The sequence below is a fragment of the Stenella coeruleoalba genome (genome assembly GCF_951394435.1).
Source record: "Stenella coeruleoalba genome assembly, chromosome: 15".
Classification (NCBI taxonomy): Eukaryota; Metazoa; Chordata; class Mammalia; order Artiodactyla; family Delphinidae; genus Stenella; species Stenella coeruleoalba.
Genome location: NC_137161.1, coordinates 33,017,134 through 33,040,702, shown reverse-complemented (window position 1 = coordinate 33,040,702; position 23,569 = coordinate 33,017,134). Strand labels below are relative to the sequence as shown.

General features: G+C 50.9%; 1 protein-coding gene across 2 annotated transcripts; it reads left to right on the top strand.

Annotated features, from left to right (window-relative positions):
• Positions 1-10,532: 10,532 nt before the first annotated feature.
• On the top strand, positions 10,533-23,212 carry LRRN4 (leucine rich repeat neuronal 4). 2 transcript variants are annotated; one of them, XM_079944500.1, is made up of 5 exons: positions 10,533-10,619; positions 11,741-12,410; positions 14,234-14,438; positions 20,218-20,355; positions 21,870-23,212. In XM_079944500.1, exons 2-5 carry the CDS (start codon positions 11,750-11,752, stop codon positions 23,113-23,115), a joined length of 2,250 nt encoding a protein of 749 aa, XP_079800626.1. In that variant the 5' UTR covers positions 10,533-10,619; positions 11,741-11,749; the 3' UTR covers positions 23,116-23,212. The 2 variants fall into 2 exon arrangements, with proteins under 2 accessions (XP_079800626.1, XP_079800625.1); XM_079944499.1 differs by lacking the exon at positions 10,533-10,619 and having other exon boundaries at positions 11,706-12,410.
• The last annotated feature ends 357 nt before the right edge of the window (positions 23,213-23,569 follow it).

Here is a 23,569-nt window from a genome sequence, read left to right as displayed (position 1 = left end):
CATTGGCAGGCAGATTCTTAACCACTGTGCCACCAGGGAAGCCCCTAGAACAAGATTGTGATAAAATATTTTGGTGAATGCTCTAATAAATAAAAGTAATCCTGTTGATTGTTTTGTGTGCAAATCATAAACTCCTTCTAAAAGCAATTCCAGAACAAGAATTACAAATATATTTTCAACACTGAAAGCATCATTTGCAAAAGGATACCACCTACCAAGTAACTCTGCTCACGACCAACTCTTGCCAAAGAGTTTTTTAAATTACTCTCAGGAGTTGATGATCCAAATATCCTCTCAAGTAAAACAGGCAGTTATTTTCCATGTCCTCAGTACTCCTAAAAAAAAAGAAATTATCTCAGAGTTCTAATCCTGGGTTCTTTCTCAGACTTACTTTATGAAGTTACTCTAGTTCCTCCAAGCGATAAAGCTGAAATAACAGCACATACCTCCCATCTAAAGGAGTGTGGTGAGCAAGAATTTGTCGTCAACTTCCTAGAATTTGGAGCATCTCTCATATGTTCCATAAATACTTGGCATAATTAACATTCACCAATAAACTGATTTTGTTGTTAATATACTCCTGAGGATTAATAATCATGTACTGGGCTTCCCTGGTGGCACAGTGGTTGAGAGTCCGCCTGCCGATGCACGGGACACGGGTTCGTGTCCTGGTCCGGGAAGATCCCACATGCCGCGGAGTGGCTGGGCCCGTGAGCCATGGCCGCTGAGCCTGCGTGTCCAGAGTCTGTGCTCCGCAACGGGAGAGGCCACAATAGTGAGAGGCCCGCGTACCACCAAAAAAAAAAAAAAAGAAGAAATAATCATGTACTTATGATCTATATTCTTTTCAACAATAACAGAAAGCCATCACTGTTAAACTCTGTCTTTCAAACAAATACCTAATGTTCCTACTCTCTAAAATTACTATGACGTACACCTTCTTTTCTTCTTAACCCTCCTCAACACCTACCCTCCGCTGATGATTTGTAATGTAATGACCTGTACATTATTGGGCATAGTGAAATCATCAGAAGGGAACAGCCTCATCTTTTCACTCTGCATCCGTCCTCACAATGTCCTTCCCTCCTGCCCCAGAGAGAATAGTGCTCAGTCTCCAGCCTTTGAGTATTGTCCCCTCGTGACCTCTGAAGGACTTGTTGATTCCTGAAGTTTCCTCTTCTCTCTTCCACATCATTCACCTCTTTCCATCTCATGGTGCATTCCCATCCAGCCTGCAAACATGTTCTGTATCTGTAGGAGTTTAAAACATAGCTGCAAATTCTCTGACTGTCCTCCCATCAAGAGGTGGGGGCTATGTCCCCTCCGTTAAATCTGGGTGGGCTTCTGGCTGGATTGACCAATAGAATACAGCAGAAGTGATATTCTGTGATGCCTAACCGTCAGTCATAAAAGGCCATGTAGCTTCTGTCTTGTCACAGGACACTTGGAGCCCTGAAACCACCATGCTAGAGACGCCACAGGAAGGCACTCCAGTCGACAGTCCCAGTGGAGCCCAGCCTTCCAGCCATGCTCACCAAGGTGCCAGACCTATGAGTGAAGCCATCCTGAACCCTCAAAACCAGCCCATTCAACAGCTGAATACTACCAGTGACTCCAGTTGATGCAACGTGGAGCAAAAGAATCACCCAGCCAAGCTATTACCAAATTCCTGGCCCACAAAAATCATGGAAAAGAATATAATGACTATTGCTTTAAGCCACTAAGTTTTAGGGTACTTGTTAGGCAGCCATAGATAACTACAACAATATTTCCAACCTTAAAAAGTTTCGAACTTCACCTTATCCCATTTTTCTGCTCCTTCTCACAGCAAAATTTCTTCAAAGAGTTAAGAAGGCTAATACTTCCCCGTTTCTCACGTCCTTAACTCCTCCTTCTCTGGCTTCTGTCCCTTCCTCCTACCCCAAACTCTGCTCTCATCCAGGTCATAAGTGTCCTCCCCTTATTCGGTCTCTCAAAGCCTGGTTGGCTGTGCCCTCCTCACCGAAACTCTCATGATACAGAACTTTCCTGAGTTTTCTTCCCCCTCCCTTGCTGCTCCTTCTCAGCCAGCTAGGCTGACTCCTCCTCCTTGGCTCTACCCGCAGATGCTGGCTCAGCCCCCTCCTTTTCTCTCTCCACACTTTCCCTGGGAAGTCTCAACCAAGCTATTGGCTTTAAGTACCATCTATGTGGTGACGCCTCCCAAGTGTAGCTCTCCAGCTCCGACCTCCCCCCCAGAATTCCACAGTCTAGTTATTTCCTCAACATCTCCTCTGAAGTCCAGCAAACATCTCAAATTTAATATGGCCTGAACAGAGCCTGTGATTTTCCTACCCTGAATCTGTTGCTATCTGAGACTTCTCTTTCCCAGTAAATGGCATCTCAATCCATCCAGTCCACAGGCCCAAAAGCCTAGGGATCATCCTTCATACCTTCTTTTCTCTCCTCCCTCATGTATTAGTTTCCTATGGCTGCTGTAACAAATTGCCACAACCTCAGTGACTTAAAACAACACATAATATTATTCAGCCATAAAAAGAAATGAGGGGCTTCCCTGGTGGCGCTGTGGTTGAGAGTCCGCCTGCCGAGGCAGGGGACACGGGTTCAAGCCCCAGTCCGGGAAGATCCCACATGCTGCGGAGCAGCTGGGCCCATGAGCCATGACCGCTGAGCCTGCGGGTCCGGAACCTGTGCTCCGCAACGGGAGAGGCCACAACAGCGAGAGGCCCACGTACCGCAAAAAAAAAAAAAAAAAAGAAATGAAAACTTGATATATGTTACGACTCAGTGGACCTTGAAAACATTATGCTTAGTGAAATAAGCAGACATAGAAGGGTAAATATTATATGACTCCACTTATAGGAAGTATCTAGAATAGACAAATATAGAGACAGAAAGTAGAATAGAGGTTACCAGGAGTTGGGGATAGGGGGGAAGGAGGGGTTATTAATGGGTTCAGCGTTTTTATTGCAGATGATAAAGTCTTTAAGGCAAAAATAATGGTAATAGTTACACAACATTGTGAATGTGTTTAATGTCACTGGCTTGAACACTTAATGAATGGTTAAAATGTTAAATATTATGTTATGTATATTTTACCACAATAAAAACAACAACAGTAGCATAGACATGTATTCTCTTAAGAGTTCTTGAGGTGAGAATTCTGAAATCAGATTCACTGGGCCAGAATCAAAGTGTCAGCTGGACCACGCTCCCTCCAGAGGGTTTAAGGGAGATTCCACATCCTTGCCTTTTCCAGCCTCTAAAGCTGCATTCCTCACTCCAGCAGTCGAGCATCTTCCTTCAGTCTCCACTTTGCCTTCTTCTTCTCTGCAGTAGAATCTGCCTCTGCCTCCCTCTTCTAAAGATACTTGTGATTACATCCAGATAATCCACGATAATGTCCCCATCTCAAGATCATCAACTTAATCACACATGCAAAGTTCCTTTTGCTATATAAAGTAGCATCTACAGGTCCCAGGGATTAAGACATGGATATCTTCGGGGGCCATTATTTAGCCTACCATACCTCACTTTTAATCCATTGACAAATTCTGTGGATTCTACTTTCAAAACATATTTCAAATGTGTATACTTGTCTCATCTTTTATTGTCATCACTCTCAAGCCAATACCATCACCTCCCCCTTGGACACATTCAACAGCTTCCTAATATAACTCCCTAGCTTTGCTCTTGCCTACAACAGACATAGAAAAAGAGTGACCTTTTAACACACCAAGCAGGCCATGCACAACTTACTTGCAAGATAGTGTCCCTAAAAAAAAAAAAAAAAAAAAGATAGCATACCTGCCTCTGCCTCTGCTCCCCCACATTCCTCTAGACACAAAGATCTGCTTTCTGTGACTCAAACACAGCAGGCCCTTCCCTGCAGGCTCTTCGCTGCTGTTCCCTGGGACATTATTCCCATGCCCTTGGCATGACAGCTCCATCCCCCACTTGTGTCTCAGTTCAAATGAAGCAACCCCTCTTGATGACCATCTTCTCTCCTCCCCAATTCCATTACATCATATCAGCCTGCTTATTTCCTTTATAATTCTTACTGCAATCTGTAAGTCAGATTGTGAATTATTCATGTGTTTGCATGTTGTCTGTATTCCCTGACAGAATGAAAGCTTCTGAAAGAAGAAACTAAATCTGCTCCAACATTTAGAACACTGGTTAGTGCAGAGCAGAAGCTCAGTGTGTTGAATGAATTAATGAATGAATTAATGAATTAGTGAGTGAATGAATAAATGAGTAAATGAACTTGACACCATAATCAAGACCTGTATCAATGCGAATAGACAAGGATATGCTGCAGTAACAAGCAACCTAAAACTACAAGGTTTATTTCTCACACTATATATGCCTGTGTTCAGCCTCAGGGGAGTTCTGGTCTTCCTAGGGACCAGGCTGATGGAGCAGCCACTATCCCAAACAGTGCCAATTGCAAGAGGGGAAGAGAGATCCCTGAAGGGTCTCATACAGCAATTAAATGCATTGCCTGGAAGTGGCACACACCACTTCCTGTTACAACTCATTGGCTGGAACAAAACATGGAAACATGGTCCCACTCAACCACAAAGGGCCAGGAGTACAGTCTCACCAAGTGGCCAGAGGGAAAGAACCTGAAATATGCAGCAAATAGCACAAATGATGACCACAGGGTCTTTTACAAAATGGCCCAAGAAACCTTCCCATTCTCTCTCCCTCCACTCCTCCTCCATGGCTCCTGCAATCTTTGAATAAAGCTGTTATAAACATTCTTTTGGTGGATATATGCACTCATTTCTCTTGAGAAGAAACCCAAGAGTGCAATTGCTGGGTCACTAGGTAGATGTATGCTTGGCATTCATGGATGGATACTACCAGTTTTCCAAAGCAGTTGTACCCCCTGACACTCTCATCTGCAGAGTATAAGAGTTCTAGCTGCTCCACATCTTCCCCAAAACATGGCACTGTCAGTCTTTTTCATTTTGGCCATTCTGGTGGGTGCATATTAGTATCCTACTGTGGTTTAAATTTGCATTTCCATGGTGAGTATTGACATTGAGCACATGCTTGTATGTCTATTGGATGGCATGCATTCCTTCATCCCACAAAATGTTATCGAACGTCCACATTGCATGTGCATGTGGCTATAGCAATGGGAATAAATAACATTCAAGCTCCATGAAATTCCAAATCATTGCCTTTTTTGTGCAACTCAAACTGTTGATTTTGGAAGAATTTTATTCAACATATTAAAAATCTAAATAAATATACAGGCAAACCCTGACTGTTCTTCTATGTAAAATCCCAAATTAGGAAATATAACTGATCAGAAACATAAGCAGAGGACACAGTTAATAGACACTTATTCATTCAGCAAATATTTCTTAAGTACGTACTGTATGCAGGTACAGCCAGACCCTGGAAACAGCAGTGCATGGGCTAGACGCCCCCTGGGGCTAACAGAGCTCACAGTTCAGCCCTTTGTAACGCAACAGTGCACTCACACTGTGCGAGATTGTTTTCTGTCTTCTGCCCCTTCTAGACTGGGAACTGCTTGAGGACGGGGTCCCTCTTTTATATACTGAGAACCTGGGGCAGGTGCTGGCATGTTCTGAGGATACATGTGCTCAATTGCTAAGCCTGAACCAATTCATTTACTTAAAAATATGAGACAGATAGAAGTTTAAGGATACATTGTACCCAATAAAATATTAGCACTGTTAGGATGCGAACCCAGTATCCTGTCCCAATTTAAGGAAATTTTCACTTGTACGCTGCCTCTGGACTGTGGTAAATTCGAGAATGTAGTTTATAAGAACAGCCTATATGCTATCTTATCTCCCTACAGCCACATGCAGAATAAAGTGGCATATTCTGACTTTTCAGTTTTAATATTTTCCACTACAGATTTTAACAAGACCCCAAATGGTATATATATATTTTTATTTCTAAGCATCCTACAAATCCTCATGCTAAAATTTTACTGCCACTGAGTGACGCCTCAATAGAAAAATAAATGAGTCTCAACCCGTTACTATTTCATTCCCTCAAGGTCATTTCCTCACAGGCAGATCGGCCACATCAGTGGAGCCCACTCAGATGTCTTGGGCCCCACCTCTGCTCTGCATACCATTCCATGAGAGCTGATGCCTGGAGACTTGACAACCTGGTACCATCTCCTCCCACAATCACCCTCCCATTCCTCCAGCTTATCTCTGGTGTCAGAGAAGAATGAGCCTTCAAGTTTGTACATTCCAGTTCCAGCATTTGGGGGAAGAACCCTCAGCACAGTTATCTGGCATCTGGACGGCAGAGCAGGGGAGCTGGCTGCCCAGTCACCTGTCATCTAGGCCAGGCCCCTCACCCCACTCAGGCTGCCAGAACTGTGAACAGAGCCAGACAGGACCCCCTTGGAAAGCACAAATTCTGGGTCTCTGGGGCAGCCTGTATTAGGGGTATTTATTTCTGGGGTTCTGGGGGTGGCATCAGGACAGCAGGTGTCAGAACCCCTAGAAACTCTGCCCGGTCACCTGATGAGTCAGATGTGTTTAGTCATGCGAAACTATGGGGAGAGACCCACAATGCTAATGCCAGGGCAAGTGAGACCCGGCTGACTGTGCAAATGAGCCCAGAGCCCAGAACAGAACAGTGAGAATTAGGTCACCCTTCCTTCTCACTGGACTATTCGGACACAACTATGTGACCCCAGACAAGCCAATTTCCCTCAGTGGTGCTCAGTTCTCTCCCTCTAAAATGGACAAGGAGGGGTGGAATCAGACAAGTTCTAAAGTCACGTCTAAGGCTAAGGACCCATGACTCTGATTTTGATCTAAATCCAGAAAAGAACTGTGGCCAGGTGTCTAATTACTGGCTCATTGTTTTTCTCCTGCAGGCTATGGGTTTACTAACACTCTAACCTTGTGATCTTCTTCCAAGAGGCCTTCCCCCCAAAGATCCATGGGAGTACTGGGAAAATGGATTGGAGACTTCTTTGTGACTCAGTTCTCTCCTTCCATTCCTACCCCCACCCGCACCCGCCATGCCCATTTCAACCCTTACCTGAGCCCTTCTCAAAGCTGGGATGCTGGCAGAACTTGGATGCAAATCTCAGGCACTTGCATTTAATGTTTGCTGTTTTGTGTCCTGCCCTATCTACTCCTGGGCACCTCGGAGGACATTCTAACTCACCATGTACTCTTTTCCCATCCATTTGTTGAATGTTTCTCCCAAGTGCCAGACTCTACTCTGAGCACCTGGGATGCCTAGAAGAACAATGTGGCCCGTTCTCAGGAAGTTGAGTCTTAAATTGGGGAGGAGCCGCATCAGTCCAAGTGACAGCAGTTAACCCCAGGTCACCTGGGAGAGAACACCAAGTGAGGACCTGCCTGAGCGAAACCTTGAAGGTGCTACAGCAGATGCCCCCAGTGCCCACCCACCCCCTAGCCCTCCTTAGAGTCCTCAGGGCAAACCAGATGTGCCAGGCAGTTAGAGCCACAGGAAGAAGCCTTGAGCCAGCAAGCAGCAGAGACTAGCGGGTAAATACCCCACCACCTGGCCACGTGATGAAATAATCCCAAGGCGCCTGGCCACAGCCTCCCAGAGGATCCCAGGGGGACTGAGTGACCTGCTCATTAACACACCTGCAGTGCCTGCCCTTCCCGGGCTCCCTTCCTTACTCCCTCTCCATGTTTCTTAGGATGGTCTCTGGAATAAACTACATGGATTCATGTTTTTACATCAGGGCTGACTTTTGAGGGAAGCCACAGTAGGTCTGGAAGAGTGAGCTGGATTGGAGAGTAAGGTGTTCGGGGGGAGGGCACCCAGACAGAGGAGCTGCTTGGGAACAGCGCTGGAGGGTGGGACGAGGCATGGCATTCGGTATGGGGCAGCATGTGGAGGACACACTTGACCCCAGGACTCTGTTGTGGGACCTTAGCACCCTTGTCCAAAGGGGACAAACACTTCAGTCATCTTTTCCAGATGCGGCTGGAAGAGAAGCGGCTGGAGAAGACAGCCAGGGCTTTCCTGAGAGGTGCCCGGTGGCCCTGCCCAGCCATCTGCCTCAGTCCTGGGTCCACAGGGAACCAGGAAGTCGGCTCTGTTTCTTTGGAGAATGAGCTGCTCAGCTATGAAAGGAAATATCCCAACTGTCCTGGCTTCCTGAGTGATTTGGATCTATCTAAATATTTGGAAGAGTTTCTTTTGTGATTACAGGGATATCACAGCGTCAAATGCTGAGGCCTGTGGAAGGCAATAGAAAGCAGTGGGTAAGCCAGACAGACTAACTGGTAGTGTGCTCCAGAGCCTAGCCAGCCTCTGGGGGCCTCAGTTTCCTTACCTGTAGCATGGGAAAAATCGTACCTGGTGAGCATTCAATAAGATAATGCGTATGGCATTAGGCTCTGAGTATAGTAAGTGCTCGGTTTTAAAAGGTGGGAGGATGCTGGTGACAAGCAGAGTGCACCCCTGGGGCAAGGCCCACCTGCCACCTGGGTGAGATCACAAAGCAAACACTGCCGTGCAGGATCTGCCACCAGACTCCCCGGCTCTAAGGCCCAACTGGGCAGCCCCCTGAGAGGGTGTCTGCTTGGGTTGGGTATGACCAGAGCAACAGAGCAGTCCAAGGGCCGAGCTCAGACGTCGGGTCCGCCTGTCCAGGCCAGGCCCTTGCTGACACTGGTGAGCTAGCCAGCAAGCAGCAGGGACAAGAAGCTAGCTCAGAGGGCCTGGGGCTCTGGCAATGACGCTGGCCAGGTGATGACCTCAGCCAGGGCCTGTCCAGACCTCTTACCCCTCTAGTGTACAGAGGAGCACACTGACATCGCTCTCTGGTGTCCTCTTCATAGGCCTCCATGTTTTCTTGTTTTTGGCCATGCCATGAGGCACACAGTATCTTAGTTCCCCAACCAGGGATGGAACCCCTGCCCCCTGCACTGGGAGCGCCGAGTCCTAACCACTGGACCGCCAGGGGAAGTCCCTTTGTAGGCCTCCATGGAGAGCCACTTCCTCCTCAGTCTCAGTTCAAATGGGCATGTTTCAGTGGGTTCGGCTCCCTCTCATCTGGCACCCCTGCCTGAACACCCCAAACCTCTGCTGGCCTCAGGCTGTCAGTCACCTCCAGGGCAGTCCCAGCTGTTACACTCTGAGAGAAGCTGAGGCTTCAGTTGACCTGCTGGGGGCTCTTCTGCCCGTGAACCAAGTGAAGGCAGAGGTAAGGGCCTTACCTGAGGCCGCCCACTGACCCCCCACATTGGTCCTCTCACCTTCCCACCTTTCCCTGACTCCTGCATCCCTCTTGACCTCCCTGTTGTTTATGGCACAGCGTTTCTACCTCTGTGGCCTGCGCCTCAGGCTCCCTGGTAGCAAATGCACTGCCCCAAACAGGGCTGCACAGAACAGACCTCTCCCCACCCCCATGTGGGGCTGATGAAGGTATACTTCTGAGCAGCAAGGCCCGGGGCTAGCAATTAGGCTGAAAGGATATTTTTGAGGCTTTGGGTGGAGAAGGCCTCAAAAGAGATCCCCGGGGATTTGCAACTAACCAATTAAACATGCCAATTCCCAGAGGTCCTGGAGTTCCTCAGCGCTGCTCAGATAAGAACTGACAAGAGGAAGGATGAAGTTGTGGTCTCAGAGGTCTGTGTACACAATGCTGGGGATGATTAACCCCTGGCCTGGGGTGGGAGCTAGGGTGTGCAGATCAAAGGCCCTCAGATGAATGAACAGTCTTGGAATTCTGGGGGAGAAAGGCACTGACTGCTCTAAACAAATGTGCTCTAAGCAAAGCACATTTAGCATCCCCAGGGTTTCAGGGAGACCTGGGGCTTTTGGTAACCAGGATGGATCACCCCAGCCACGGGGCAGGAATGATCTTTCTGCATTTCTGCCCTCTTTATTGATTCCCACCCCTTACGAGAGACAAACATCCACGCTGTCACTGAACTGAGTCCCAGAGAAACCAAACCCATCCTTCTTGGGGCTCCTGGATCCGGTCCATGCCTGCCTCTGCTCTCACATTCCACTGAGGACGCCCCACTCCTGCCGCTTTTTCCTTCCTATAGAATGGGGTACCTTCCACTTTTGGGGAAGGGGGCTTCCTCCTCATACCAGCTCACCATTCAGCCTCCAACCATCCCAGGAAATGGGAACCACCTGGCAGGAGGATCAGATTCCTGGGAAGTGATGGGGCTGACTCTGCCCCACTGCCCCCATTATCCCTCAGTGCTCACCTTGTCCCGGAAGAGCGGACTCCCTCCATCTCTCAGGCCTGGGAAAGGCAGCTGGCTGGCTGGCTTTCTGGCTGGAGAAAGGCCAGGTGAAGATGGGGGAGGGTTGGGGGGAGGTGCCATGCCCGGAAAGGGGCAGGGGCAGGCCCAGGAGACAGGCAGTGAGAGTTATTGGCTAAAGACCACAATATCTCGGTAGGGAAGGAGGGGCTGCAGGGGCTGGGGTATCTGAGGATCCCTGGGTGGGTGGGGCCAGGGCCAGGGGCGTCTGGGAAACAGACCTCCTTCTGAAATTCAAAGTTGAGCTGCTAAGCTACTGGCTCCTGGAATCTGTAAGACAAAACTGAAGACTGTAGACCGGCATCCAAGGCTGCCACACTCTGAAAGGACAGCTTCCAGGTGAGTATGACACACTGCTGGACACATGGACTCCTAGCCTCAGTTTCCAGGATCTTTTTCACTGCCTTGACCCCCCAGCTAGCAAGAGGGAGGCCCTTTCCCTGGAGCCAGGGTGGTTGCTCAGGGACTTAGCAGTCAGCAGAGAGAGCTGGAGCAGGAATGCACACCTGCAAAATTGAGGGGATGTCAAGCAGTGACCTCAAGGTCAGGACCTAGTTGGAAGTAGCTCTGACACATCCACAGCAGCCCGTGGCTGCCTGATCTATCCCTACCTGATCTCCCAGCTGCCCTGTGCAATCCTGGGCACTCCAGAAACTCCACTTCTAGCAGCCCTCAGTCATCCCTTCTGGGCAGGGCTGACCTCAGGAACCCTAGCTTTTGTTGGGACCAACATGGGATGAGGAAATACTTGACTCCAGGTTCCCAAGCCCCACAGTGGTCTGTGGGCTCCCTTCTTCCCTGAAGGCAACCCTGAGTGTCCTCCCAAGAGATCCCAGAATTTAAAGTGTGACTTGCAAACTAGTTTACAGGCAAACTGGACTCACCTGTGGCTCCGTAGTCTAAGGGGGAAAATTGGGGCAACTGAGTGTCGTTGGAACAAATAAAGTCTTCCTTAAGTCCCATGTTTATTATACCCCAGCAGAGCTCCCTCCAGACTGAGGCCATCCACTGGCGTGTTACTAATATACGTTTATGCAGCAGCGTCTGCACACCTGGGGAGAATTTGCAAAGAGAAAGGTCATGTTCCCTTCCCCCCAGAAACTCATGGGATGGGGACAAGCAAAGGGAGAGGGTTACTGGAAAGTTCAGGGGCAGATAAGGGAGGCCTTCCTCAAGAGGTCACCTGTGGGTGGAAATCCTCGAGTGAATGAGAGGGAAAGGCAGAGCTAGGGGAAGGAAGGGCAGGAGGTGCCGCGGGGTACATGCGGGAGATGATGGGGCAAAGCAGGCAGGGACCAAGTCACCGCACATCTGGTGACGCGGGGAAACAGCTCTCGCCCTTCAGGGAACATCCAGGCTCTTCCTGGGGAAGAGGCGGCGGGGGGTGGGGGCGGCGCATTTGCCCCTTCGTTCGGCGTTTCCAATGCATTTAATGGGTTGGTCCGCTCTTCTGTCTGCAGCTAAGCGCCATGTGGTGGGATCTGCTGGTGCTGCTGCTGCTGCCGTGGACGGCACCGCGCCCGAGCCGGGCGGGGCCACTCCAGAAGGCCCCAGTTTTCCAGCTCACTCACCAGGGCCCCTGGGGGAGCGGGGCCGGCAACGCCACGGTCTCGCCCTGCGAAGGGCTCCCCGCCGCGGGAGTCACGACCCTGACCCTCACGAACCGCAGCCTGGAGCGCCTGCCGGGCTGCCTGCCGCGCGCGCTGCACAGTCTCGACGGCAGCCACAACCTGCTGCGCGCCCTGAGCGCGCCCGAGCTCGGTCACCTGCCGCGGCTGCAGGTGCTGACGCTGCGCCACAACCGCATCGCCGCGCTGCGCTGGGGCCCCGGCGCGCCCGCGGGACTGCACACGCTCGACCTCAGCTACAACCTGCTGGAAGCCCTGCCGCCGTGCTCCGGGCCCGTGCTGCCCGGCCTCCGAACGCTGGCGCTGGCCGGGAACCCGCTGCGGGCGCTGCAGACCGGAGCCTTCGCCTGCTTCCCCGCGCTGCGCCTGCTCAACCTGTCCTGCACCGCGCTGGGCCGCGGCGACCACGCTGGCATCGCCGACGCTGCCTTCGCGGGGGCTGGTGGCGCGCACCTGGCTGCGCTCGAGGTCCTGGATCTCAGCGGCACGTTCCTCCGGCGCGGTGAGTGCGGGCGCCGGGTGTCGAGCCCGAGGGGCTGGCGATCTGGGGAGAAAGGGCTGTGAACTTCCTCGAGGGGCGCTGACCCTGGCGCCTGCTCACAAGACCACTCAAAAAGACCCGCCCCGAGCCGAGGGCACCCTGTTCGAAGCGCCGCACCAGGCTTCATTCCTTGAGTTCCAAGAGGTGGGGACTATTATCTCCGTTCTGCATGTGAGGGAACCAGGGCACAGAGAAAGAGGAATGGCTGGCCCGCAGACTCCCAGGTCATTAGCGGTGCCTCCACATCCGAATCCAAGCGTTCTGGGTCCAGAGCCCACACTTTTAGCCTCTCTGTTCTGCTCCCCAGCAGAGCTGGTCAATGCTTGTAGAATGGGGAGTGGATGCAGCGCTTTGGGGCTGATGAATGGAAGAACTTGGTACCAAACATTTAGTTAACGTGAAGCACCTGATGCTCAGAGGATGCATTCATTGATTTCTATTCAGTTGGCTAAAACTCTTTCTGTGAATGTTGAATCCTTCAATAAGACACAGGAGGGAGGTGAGAATACCTGTTTTCCTGTACTTGGCATGTTCTGACTCTGATTCACAAGGTTGGTGTTATTTTTAAAAAAACACTTCTCATCTACACAGTAAGTCTCCTACATACGAAGGAGTTCTGTTCCTAGAACATGCTCGTAAGTCCAATTTGTTGGTAAGCCCAACAAAGTCAGTCTAGGTACCCAACTAACACAATTGGCTATATAGTACTGTACTGTAATAGGTTTATACTACTTTTCACATAAATAATACATAAAACACAAAAAATAAAACATTTTTAATCTTACAGTACACTACCTTGAAAAGTACAGTAGTACAGTACAACAGCTGGCACACAGGGGCTGGCACCAAGTGAACAGGCAAGAAGAGTTACTGACTGGAGGAGGGAGAGGAGGTGGGAGATGGTAGAGCTGGAGAATCATCAGCAATAGGAGATGGAGGGTGAGCTGCAATTTCACTCACGCCTGACGTTGATGGCACAGGTTCTGGTTCCTTGCTGGATTCAATTCTATCTACCCTCTTAAAACAAAAATCCAGTGATATCTGGGTATTAGCTCTTTTTTTCTTATCATAGATGACACGGTAGCACTGGATTGCATTCTGAATGGCTGCTGCAACCTTCATGTACTGTTCTACATTCCAGTCCTGTGCCTCAAAAACTAACAGCGCCTCCTCAAATAGAACTAACTTACATGATTGGACATGCGAATGCATGTTCGCATCTTTGAAAGTTCACAACTTGAATGTTCGTATGTAGGGGACTTACTGTAATCACCTGTTCCACCACCGACAAGAAAACAAAGAACAGGAAACAGAAGAAGGGGCACCCTAGTAAATGGAGAACCCATGGGCCTCCTCCTACCTCACTCCTCCTCTCCTTCCTTACATTCCTCAAAGATTTCCCTTGCTCCTAGTAGCCATCAGAGTAAAGGCTGGGGTACTTCTGTGAGGGGTTTAACAAGAGGGTGGGGCAACAGTGGACTTGGAGACAGTGTCCTGGGGTCAAGCCCCACCCTGTCCCTTCCCCACTGTGTGGCCTTTCGCCAGGCATTGTCCTCTGGGGCCTCAGCCACCTGGGGCTGGAAAAGGAATAACTGGTCATCTCCGAGGGCCCTTCCAGCTGAAATGGCTCATGCTTCTGAGATTCCCAAAGCTGCCCACTGTACCCATGCTCTGCAATGACCTTCACCACTCACCTTGTCACTCTCATTGTTTCCTTAATCCCGTGCCGGCCTCCTGGGTTTATGCCTTCCCAGGTAGTGGGCAGTTTCCCCTCTGTGTTTCAGTTCAGTCAGGATGGATCAGAGACCTGCCGAAGCTCACGTCCCTCTACCTAAGGAAGATGCCCAGGCTGAACAGCCTGGAGGGGGACATTTTCAAGGTGACCCCTGACCTGCAGCAGCTGGATTGTCAAGATTCACCAGCACTTACCTCTGTCCATACACACATCTTTCAAGACACGCCTCTCCTACAGGTCCTTCATTTCCAGAAGTAAGTGTTCCTGAAGCACGTGACTGATTTTTGCCCATTACACTAAGTTGAATAGGCATAACTATTTTATAAGATAAACCAGACCTTACTTTGCCTTCCACTGCTCCTTCAACGCCTCGCTGGGGTCTTGTTCCTCCGCATCCTTCGGGTGATATGGTGGGCACATCCTAGAGAGTCCATCCAGCCTAAAAATCAAGCAAATCAGTCCTGTCCAGAGTAATGTTAAAACTTCAAACTCTCATGCATGTTAAGTTTCCTTTAAGCCCAGGATGAGAAACTTGCAGTGAGAAGAGGAGTTGAGGGCATCAGGGTCTTCTCTATTTCTCCAACCACCTGCTTCCCCATGTGTTTATGCAAGTCAGCAGCCCCTTCCAGGGCTTGAGCAGGTCCTACTTGCATTGGGACCTGGGGATGGTGCCGTCTGGCCCAGTGGATGTCCCAAGTATCTATATCCACCCTCCTTCCCAAGAGCAACTACTGTTCTGACTTCTAGCAGGAAGGGCAATGTCCCTTTGAAGATGATCCCAGGCCACCTCCTTTCCTGTGGGCCCACAACTGGGCCCTGGGAAGCAAGCACTGTTGCCCCACCATCACTCTCAATGTAGCTACTTCTCTTTTTTCTCTGCTAGCTCCAGAGTACTCACTTTGGGGCTTATCACAAGGGAAAAGGACATAGAACATGCAGAGCACTTAGCTCAGTGCCTGGCACATTGTGTGTGCTCTATAACATTAGCTAAGATCATCATGGTGGTTGTGATGAAGGTGATATAATGATGACAGTGATGGTGGTAATGGTAACTCTGATGATGGTGAACTGGTGATAGGATGGTAATGGTGATGACGATGGTGGCAGTGGTGATGATGTGGATGAGAGTGATATCATCTCTGGCTCAGACTCCTCTTTTGAGCTTCAGACTGATGCAGCATTATTTAAGGTTATCAGATACGGAACCAAACTGCCTGGGCTCAATCCTGACTTCACCCACCACTTACTAGCTATGTGAGTTGGGGCAAGTTACCTAATGCTTCTGTGGCTCAGTTTCCTCATCTGTGAGATGGGGATAATGATCAAATCCTCCCCCACTGCATTGTTGTGAGAGGAAATGTTTTGATATGTGCCTATAACAGCACCTGGCACAGAACAGGAGGTTTGTATTATTACTACTGGGCATCTCCACTGGATGTCTCATAGGTCTTTCAGGATCTAGCACACAACTAGATACATGAGCCTGGAAATCATGGAAGGCCTGGGCTGGAGATCCCTAACTGAGCACCTTCAGCACAGAGATGGTGGAGGAGGCATCAGGTGATGACGGTGGCTGCTGATGGGGATAGTGGTGAAGGCACCAGTAACAATGATGCTGTTGAGGGCGATGGTGGTGTTGATGATGACAGCATGGCCCTTGCTTTCAGGGAGTGCACAGTTCTGTAGGCAGCGGACATCTGCCAATTGTCATGATATGCTGGGATCAGTAACAGAGGCACACACCATGTACCGTGCTATAAGGCAAGTGGGGTTAACGATCAGCTCCAGCAGACTGGAAAAACATAATTGATCCATATCTTCAACGGTGAGTCCAAACTCACCAGGTGGAAAAGGCAACCTAGACCCCAAGAAAAGCAGGCATACCTGGGTCAGAATTGGTGGCTGCTTCCTCTCCCTACGCTTCTCAGTTCGCTGCAATCTGACCACCCACTTCAGCTTCATGATTGAATGGGACCAGTGGCATTTCAGCTTCTACATCCAGTGGACACTTCTCTATCCATTGAGCCCCTTGTTGAGTCTTTCCCCCTCTTGACACGCTCTCCTTGTCCTCAGGATGTTGCCCTGGTGCTTCTCCATCCTTTCTGGATAGGCCTTCTTAAGGTCATTGGCTATTTCCACTTCTTACAACTTTTTGGCATGTCATTTCTCACCCTACATGCTTCCTCTAGCATTGTCCCCACCCCCTTGTCTGATGCCGTAGGATTTGGCAAAATGTGGGGTGTTGGTGACATTCGTTCTCAGTGGAGCCAGATGGGAATGGGTTGAAGAGTCAGTGCAGGTGTAGATGGATCTTAAGGTTGGCTCCCCAGTTACCAGGTCCAGTCTGGTCTCCATTCCCAATAGCTCCTGTGCCAGCCCTTCCTACCTGCCCTGCAGGGCAGCTGGATATCAAGTTCTCCTCATTCCCTACCCCAATAACCGAGAGCCTTCTAATCGGTGACTCCACCTTCAGAGGCCCACATGTTAGTGCAGGAAGTCTCAAACGTTTCTGTGCCGTGGACTCCTGTGGCATTCTGTGAAGCCTATGGGCCAGAAGAATGTTCTGATATACATAAAGGAGGGTATGTACGTAGGATTCCAAAGAAACCAATTATAGTTAACAAAATATTTTTAAATGTGTGTTTTAGGAATATATGTGTGTGGGGTGTGCTTCTTTATTTAACACCATAAATAACAAAATCCAGCAGCACGTCCAATAACTTCCATAATTTTGATGATTATAAATGACAGAAAACTACTGAAAAGTGATATGGAAATATCTGTGATTTGTTGGTGATTCACCTGTGATTTGCTGCCTTCTTTTGCCACTGTAGCAAATGGTAAATTTCAGTTAGAGGTTTGTGAAAGTAAAGAAGTAATATTCTCCATCCAAGTTCACAGACCCTGTCTCCAAGGACTTCAGGTTAAGAACCCTTGTAACCCAGTCACCATATTCAGCCAAGAGGTCTGTCTAAATTGTAATCTGATTGAGTCTTAAGCCAAATGAAAACCTTTCCATGCTTTCCGTGGCTGGAGGGAAAGGTTTAACTCTCTGGCTGGCTCAGCCCAGGCCCCCACTGTACCCCACTGTGCTCCAGCTGGGGGAGGAGCCACTCCCAGAAGGCTGGGAGCTCTCAAGCCTCTGAAGCTCATTAAATGCCCGCTCCCCTGCTGGACCTTCTTCCCTTCTCAGCCCACCTTGCTTCTGGCTCTCCTTAGCTCACCCACAGCCTCCCCTGGGAGGCTATCTGTGATAGATGCTGGGGGACGTGTGCGTGCCCTGGCACAGCCAGCACCCTCTGAAGAGGGGGTGGCACCCTCCTGGCTGCTCTGCCAACCCAGCATGCCCAACGCCATCCATAGTCCTCTCCGACAACACTGCATGCAGGAGGGAGACGCCTTTGGCAATATAGCAGCAAAAAAAGAGAAAAGGGATTGTTTAGAGGGCAAGGGGAAACTTCTTCCACACTAGGGCTCTGTCAGTTCAGATGCAGAGAACACCTAGGTGCCATCATGCCTCAGGACATGATGCAGGGTCTCCCTCAGCATGCGGATGGCAAATGCAGCTTGTCTTTATCATATGCAGGTTGCACTGGATGGCAGAAAGGGCTGTCAGTTAAGGAAAAGACTCCTTTTCCTTATTTATAAAATGAGTGAAATATTGGGAATTCCCTGGTGGTCCAGTGGTTAGGAGTTGGCGCTCTCACTGCCGGGGCCCAGGTTCAATTCCTGGTCAGGGAGCTAAGATCCCGCAAGTGCAGCCAAAAAAAAAAAGAGTGAAATATTATCTACCTCATGATCAATGAGATAATGTTACCTGAACCACTAAGCAATGTTACTTCCCCCAAAATATGGTAATCCTTTTCCTTTCCCCTTCAGGCAAAAAGAAAAATATTTCTTTTGAAAGATGAAGTGCTAAGTAAACTCCCATCCTAAGATTTCTACTCTATCTCTGTGAATCCTGCTAAAAGCAAGCATTTGCATATATATATATATACACATATATGTGGGCACAGCTTAAGTTTCAATATAAATGGCACACACATATATTCAGTGCTCCACAGGGGACAACTGTCAGGTGCCCACTGGCCAGGAGTGTTAGAGCAGATCTGGGTGGTAGGTCCTTCCTTGCCCAGAACATCTGCATCTCCCCCAGAGCAGGAGGAGAAGGTGGATGTTTCCCAGGCAGATGGAGAAAAGCCAGCCTTTGATCAGAAGAGGCCTGTAGATAGAGTGTAACTCCTGTTGCTCATGATGCTCAGATTATAACTGAGAACATGTACAAGAGGCCAGGAGACTCCAGGAGTTGAGACAGTTGAGGCCAAACGCTCAGTGAGGCTCTGGGCGGAAAACGCAGAAAACCAGGAGAGGACCTGCCACTGCTAGGTGTGGTACATTGTTTGCAAAAATGGCCCTGATAATTCCTCCCATCCCTGTAGACACACCCCTTTGTAATGTACTTTACAGCTCCTCCCATCAGGAAGTAGAGTCTGTTCTCCACCCCTTGAAGCTGGGCGTGGCCATGTGACTTCTTTAGGCCAGAGGGACATTAGCAAATGTTATACAAGCAGAGACAAAAGCAGATGAGCAAGTTGGGGCTCACCCTCTCTTGCTGGTGGGGACTGGTCCACCACCATGTGCACAAGCCTGAGCTAGCCTCCTGGGTGATGAGAGACACATGGAGAGTGGTCCCAGTAAACCCAGCTGAGGCTCCATATATGGGAGGCCATCCTAGATCTTTCGGGCCCAGCTGAGCTGGCCCAGACCATAAAAATCACTGAGTCAACCCACAGAATCATGAAAAAGAATAAATATTTATTATTTTAAGCTAAGTTAGCAAGCGCTAACTGATACACTTCAGTGAGGCATCTTCCAAAGGACTGGTGTTGAGTGCCATCAGATGCAGTTCAACTGCAATAGTATACGTTCAAGAGTGTTCTCACTGGGCTTCCCTGGTGGGGCAGTGGGTGAGAGTCCGCCTGCCGATGCAGGGGACACGGGTTTGTGCCCCGGTCCGGGAAGATCCCACATGCCACAGAGCGGCTGGGCCCGTGAGCCATGGCCGCTGAGCCTGCGCGTCTGGAGCCCGTGCTCCGCAACGGGAGAGGCCACAACAGTGAAAGGCCCTCGTACCACACACACACAAAAAAAGTGCTCTCACTAATTAAGAACTTGTGACTGGTCTATGATAACAATATCTTACTTTTTAAAAAAATATATATTTTATTTTATTACTTATTTATTTTGGCTGTGTTGGGTCTTTGTTGCTGTGGGCGGGCTTTCTCTAGTTGCGGCCAGCAGGGCTGCTCTTCCTTGCAGTGTGTGGGCTTCTCATTGTGGTGGCTTCTCTTGTTGTGGAGCACGGGCTCTAGAGCACAGGCTCAGTAGTTGTGGCGCACGGGCTTAGTTACTCTGCAGCATGTGGGATCTCCCTGGACCAGGGCTCAAACCAGTGTCCCCTGCATTGGCAGGCAGATTCTTAACCACTGTGCCACCAGGGAAGCCCAACAATATCTTACTTGTGTAGAGATTTATATTTATAAACACTTTCATCATCACAGACTCTTTTTGATATAACCAGCAGGGAGGATTGTCTCCATTTGTTATGAGGGGTGATACTGACCGGGTTAGGTTTGTATCCCTACGGATGAAAAAAAAAAAAAAAATCCAAGGTTATTAAGAGTTTGCTCAGGGGCTTCCCTGGTGGCGCAGTGGTTGAGAGTCCGCCTGCCGATGCAGGGGCCACGGGCTCGTGCCCCGGTCCGGAAGGATCCCACATGCCGCGGAGCGGCTGGGCCCGTGAGCCATGGCCGCTGAGCCTGCGCGTCCAGAGCCTGTGCTCCGCAACAGGAGAGGCCTGCGTATCGCAAAAAAAAAAAAAATTAAAATTAAAAAAATAAAAAAAGAGTTTGCTCAAAGCAATATCATCTAGCACCTAACAGAATGGATTTCCCATAACACCACCGTGGCTCTCTGGGTATAGTTTTGACCTGATTGTAAAAGACTGACTTAATAGATTTTTGTGCATTTCAGCTGCAACTTGAGTTCCTTCCCTCCTTGGAACCTGCATTCCTCCCAGGCCCTGTCCATCAACCTCTTTGGTAATCCCCTCACTTGCAGCTGTGAGTTGTCCTGGCTCCTCATGGATGCAAAGAGGATTGTCCTAAGCAGGTAACACATTTACAAAGCAGATGACTGAGGGGTGAGGGCCTGCCCTCCGGAGCTGAAGTTCTCACAGCTCATATCTTGCTCACGTAACCATGCTGGACAGGTTGGCAGTGCTGGGTGGGGCAGCCATTCCCCGTGTAGTCACACTCAAGAACCCAGGACATAGAGGCTCTACTTCCCTTCCAGTCAGCCAGAGGGGCAGAGAGCGTGGAGGACCCCCGACTCAGGAGGTTTTAATGGGCCAGGCCAGGAGGTGGAGCTCACTACCGTCACTCACATCCCATTGGCCAGATGTCACTTAGCAGGTCACGCCTACTACAAGGGAGGCTGGGAAATGTAGTCTAGCTGTGTGCCCGCTAGGAAAAGCAAGTAGGAGAAGTAAAGAGTTAGCTTGTCTCTGCTAAAGCGGAGTTATCATTGCTTATTTTACAAACGAGCGAATTGGGGCCCAAGGAAGAGAGGTACTTGCTTAGATTCACGTAGCCGCTGGGTGGAGGAGGCAGGATCTATACCGTCTTCCAAAACTGTGCTCTTAACCACTGGGCCCCACTGAGTCCCCAAAACGGGGCCTGGCCTCTAAGTCCAGGGCCAGTGGGCTTATAGAGCTCTCTCGTGAGACAGGAGAAAAAGAATTCCTATGGAGACTTCCCATTGGCTGCTGGCTGGAAGAGTTGTTTTGCAATAGGGAGCCATGCCCAGGCTGGCCACCAGGAGAGGATGGGGGCTAGGGACACCTCTGGTCTTGAGCACCCTCAAACCACCTCCACCAGCTAATCTGTTCTCCCTGCAGCTCACTTTGAGAGCCCTGTCCTGTGGGGTTCTTTTCTCACCTCTCACACAAGCCTGGATATCAAGTGGGGCTCAGTCTGCCCCCCTGACCCCTTCATGTTGCCTCTGGCACCCAGGCCCTTTGCAGTGAAGGGTCTTGCTCTGGTATGAATGAAAAGGTTGAGAGTACTTACTACTGTTGATTCTGGCTGTTACTTAACCTCTTTGTGTTTCTACCTCCTCATCTGTAAAATGGGGATAATATTGCCTACCTCATGAGGTAGTGCAGACTAGATTGGTTTATACAGTGAAGTGTTAGCAATAGTCCCTAGCATGCAGCAAGCACTCAAAAAATGTTAGCTAGTATGAGTATTGTTACTAGTACTCACCACTAGGAAGCAGACAGGTGAGAATAAAATGGCAGACCACACTTAGAGCATCTGGACTGCCCTTCACCGGGCTCACCCTGGGTTTTGGCTCTGCATTTACTAGCCACGCTATCTTGGGCAGTTAGTCCCTCTTTCTGAGTTCCCATTTTCTTCTCTGCACAATGGGAGTGATGAGGGGAGCCTCCTACACAGGTTGCCCTGAAGGTCACTGGCGTGACCCACGTTGCATGTGTACCACATGGTACCTGTCAGATGTGTCACAAGGCTTAGGAGAGGGATTATCTGCACTGAGGACTCAAAGCCCAGCACAGAAGCAGCCCTGATGCCAAATACCTTCTAACCAATTGGCCTCCCCTCTAGGGCAGCAGACACTGTGTGCACACCAGGTGCAGGATCCAGTGGCACCTTCTCAGCCCCTCTTTTGCTGTCCCAGCTGCCAAGTGTGTGCCATTCGGACCAAAACACCACCTTCCTTGATTCCAACCCACCCTCCTCAGTCTTCTCCACCCACACACCATCTACACAGGGTCCCTCCACCCTGCGGAGAACAGTCCCCTCTACCCAATGTGCAGGAGGCCGACAGAGTGTCACCAAGGTGCCCTCCCTCCCTGTGGATTCCCCCACACAAGCGGCGGGGCCACGGCACAGCCTTGCCGAGGACGGGGCCGTTCCCTCCACTACTGTCTCTCCAGCAAGTTCCAGCAACTCTGGCAACCCACCTAGGGCTGCGAGCACAGCCGGGACAGAGCACCAAGAAGAACATGCTGCTCAGCTTGTCCTGGAACCTACTATCTCAGCTGCCTCCACCCCATGGGCCAGCAAACACCCTGGTCTCTCCTCTATCTCCCGGAACCCAGGGAGCACGCCTCAGCCCGCCCGGGGGACACGGGCCACCCCGCGGGCTCCCCACCCGCCTCCTTCCGAGGGCGGGATTCCGGTCCTGCTGCTGGACGACTCCAGTGAGGAGGAGGAAGAGAGCGGGAAGGAGGAGGTGGGGGCGCCGGCCCGGGATGAGCCCTGCGATTACCACCCCTGCAGGCACCTCCAGACGCCGTGCGCAGAGCTGCAGCGGCGCTGGCGGTGCCGGTGCCCCGGCCTCAGCGGGGAAGACACCCTCCCGGACCCCCCCAAGCTGCAGGCGGTGGCCGAGACCACTGACACGTCGGCGCTAGTGCGCTGGTGCGCCCCCAACTCGGTGGTGCGCGCCTACCAGATTCGCTACGCGCCCGAGGGCCGGCCAGGGAACCAGTCGGTGGTGGGGGACGTCTGCGCCACCGCGCGCCAGCACGCCCTGCACGGGCTGTCGCCGGCCACCGCCTATCGCGTGTGCGTCCTGGCGGCCAACGGCGCGGGCCTGAGCCGGCGCGGGGCGTGCACCGCCTTCAGCACCGGGCGCAGCCCAGCGCTCCTCGTGGCCGGGCTGGGTGCCGCGGGCGGCCTGCTGCTAGTCAGCACCGCGCTGCTGGCCGCCGGCCTCTGCCGCCGGGGCCGGACGCCACGCTCCCCGAACCGCCGTACGCAGCTGCTGGCCTACCGCAACCCCGCCTTCGCCGCCGAACCCGCGCCGCCGACCCCGGCCTCGCTCCCGCGGGCGCGCGATCGCTGAGCACCCGCCGCGTGCGCGAGGAGAAGGCGGTACCCGGTCCCGAACGGCCGGTCGGCCCCGAGCGTCTCTCCCTCGGGCGAGGCCCGCGCTCCTCAGGCACACGTGGCACTCCCCGCGCTGAGTTCCTCATTCCCGGGAACCTCTCTGCCTTCCCTTCCTGCTGCTTCTCTCTGTTCCGAGAAACGTGATGGTTCATGCTGCCGGGCATCCCTGTGTGTGGTTTTATTGGGGTTTTTCAGCAGTCAGTGCCCCTCAACGTCCGGTAGAATAATTAGAATTGTGTGTGGAAGTAGGAAGAGAGAAAACAAATGGCGCAATGCGGCCGCTTTTCTCATACTGGAAGCGACATCCTCAGGTCATTTCAGAGAAGTTCCCTCATGGTCAAGCTCTGGTAAGGGTTCTGTTACTAAAGGGAACGACTCCAGTGGATTCTCAACCTGAGAACCGGTTATGT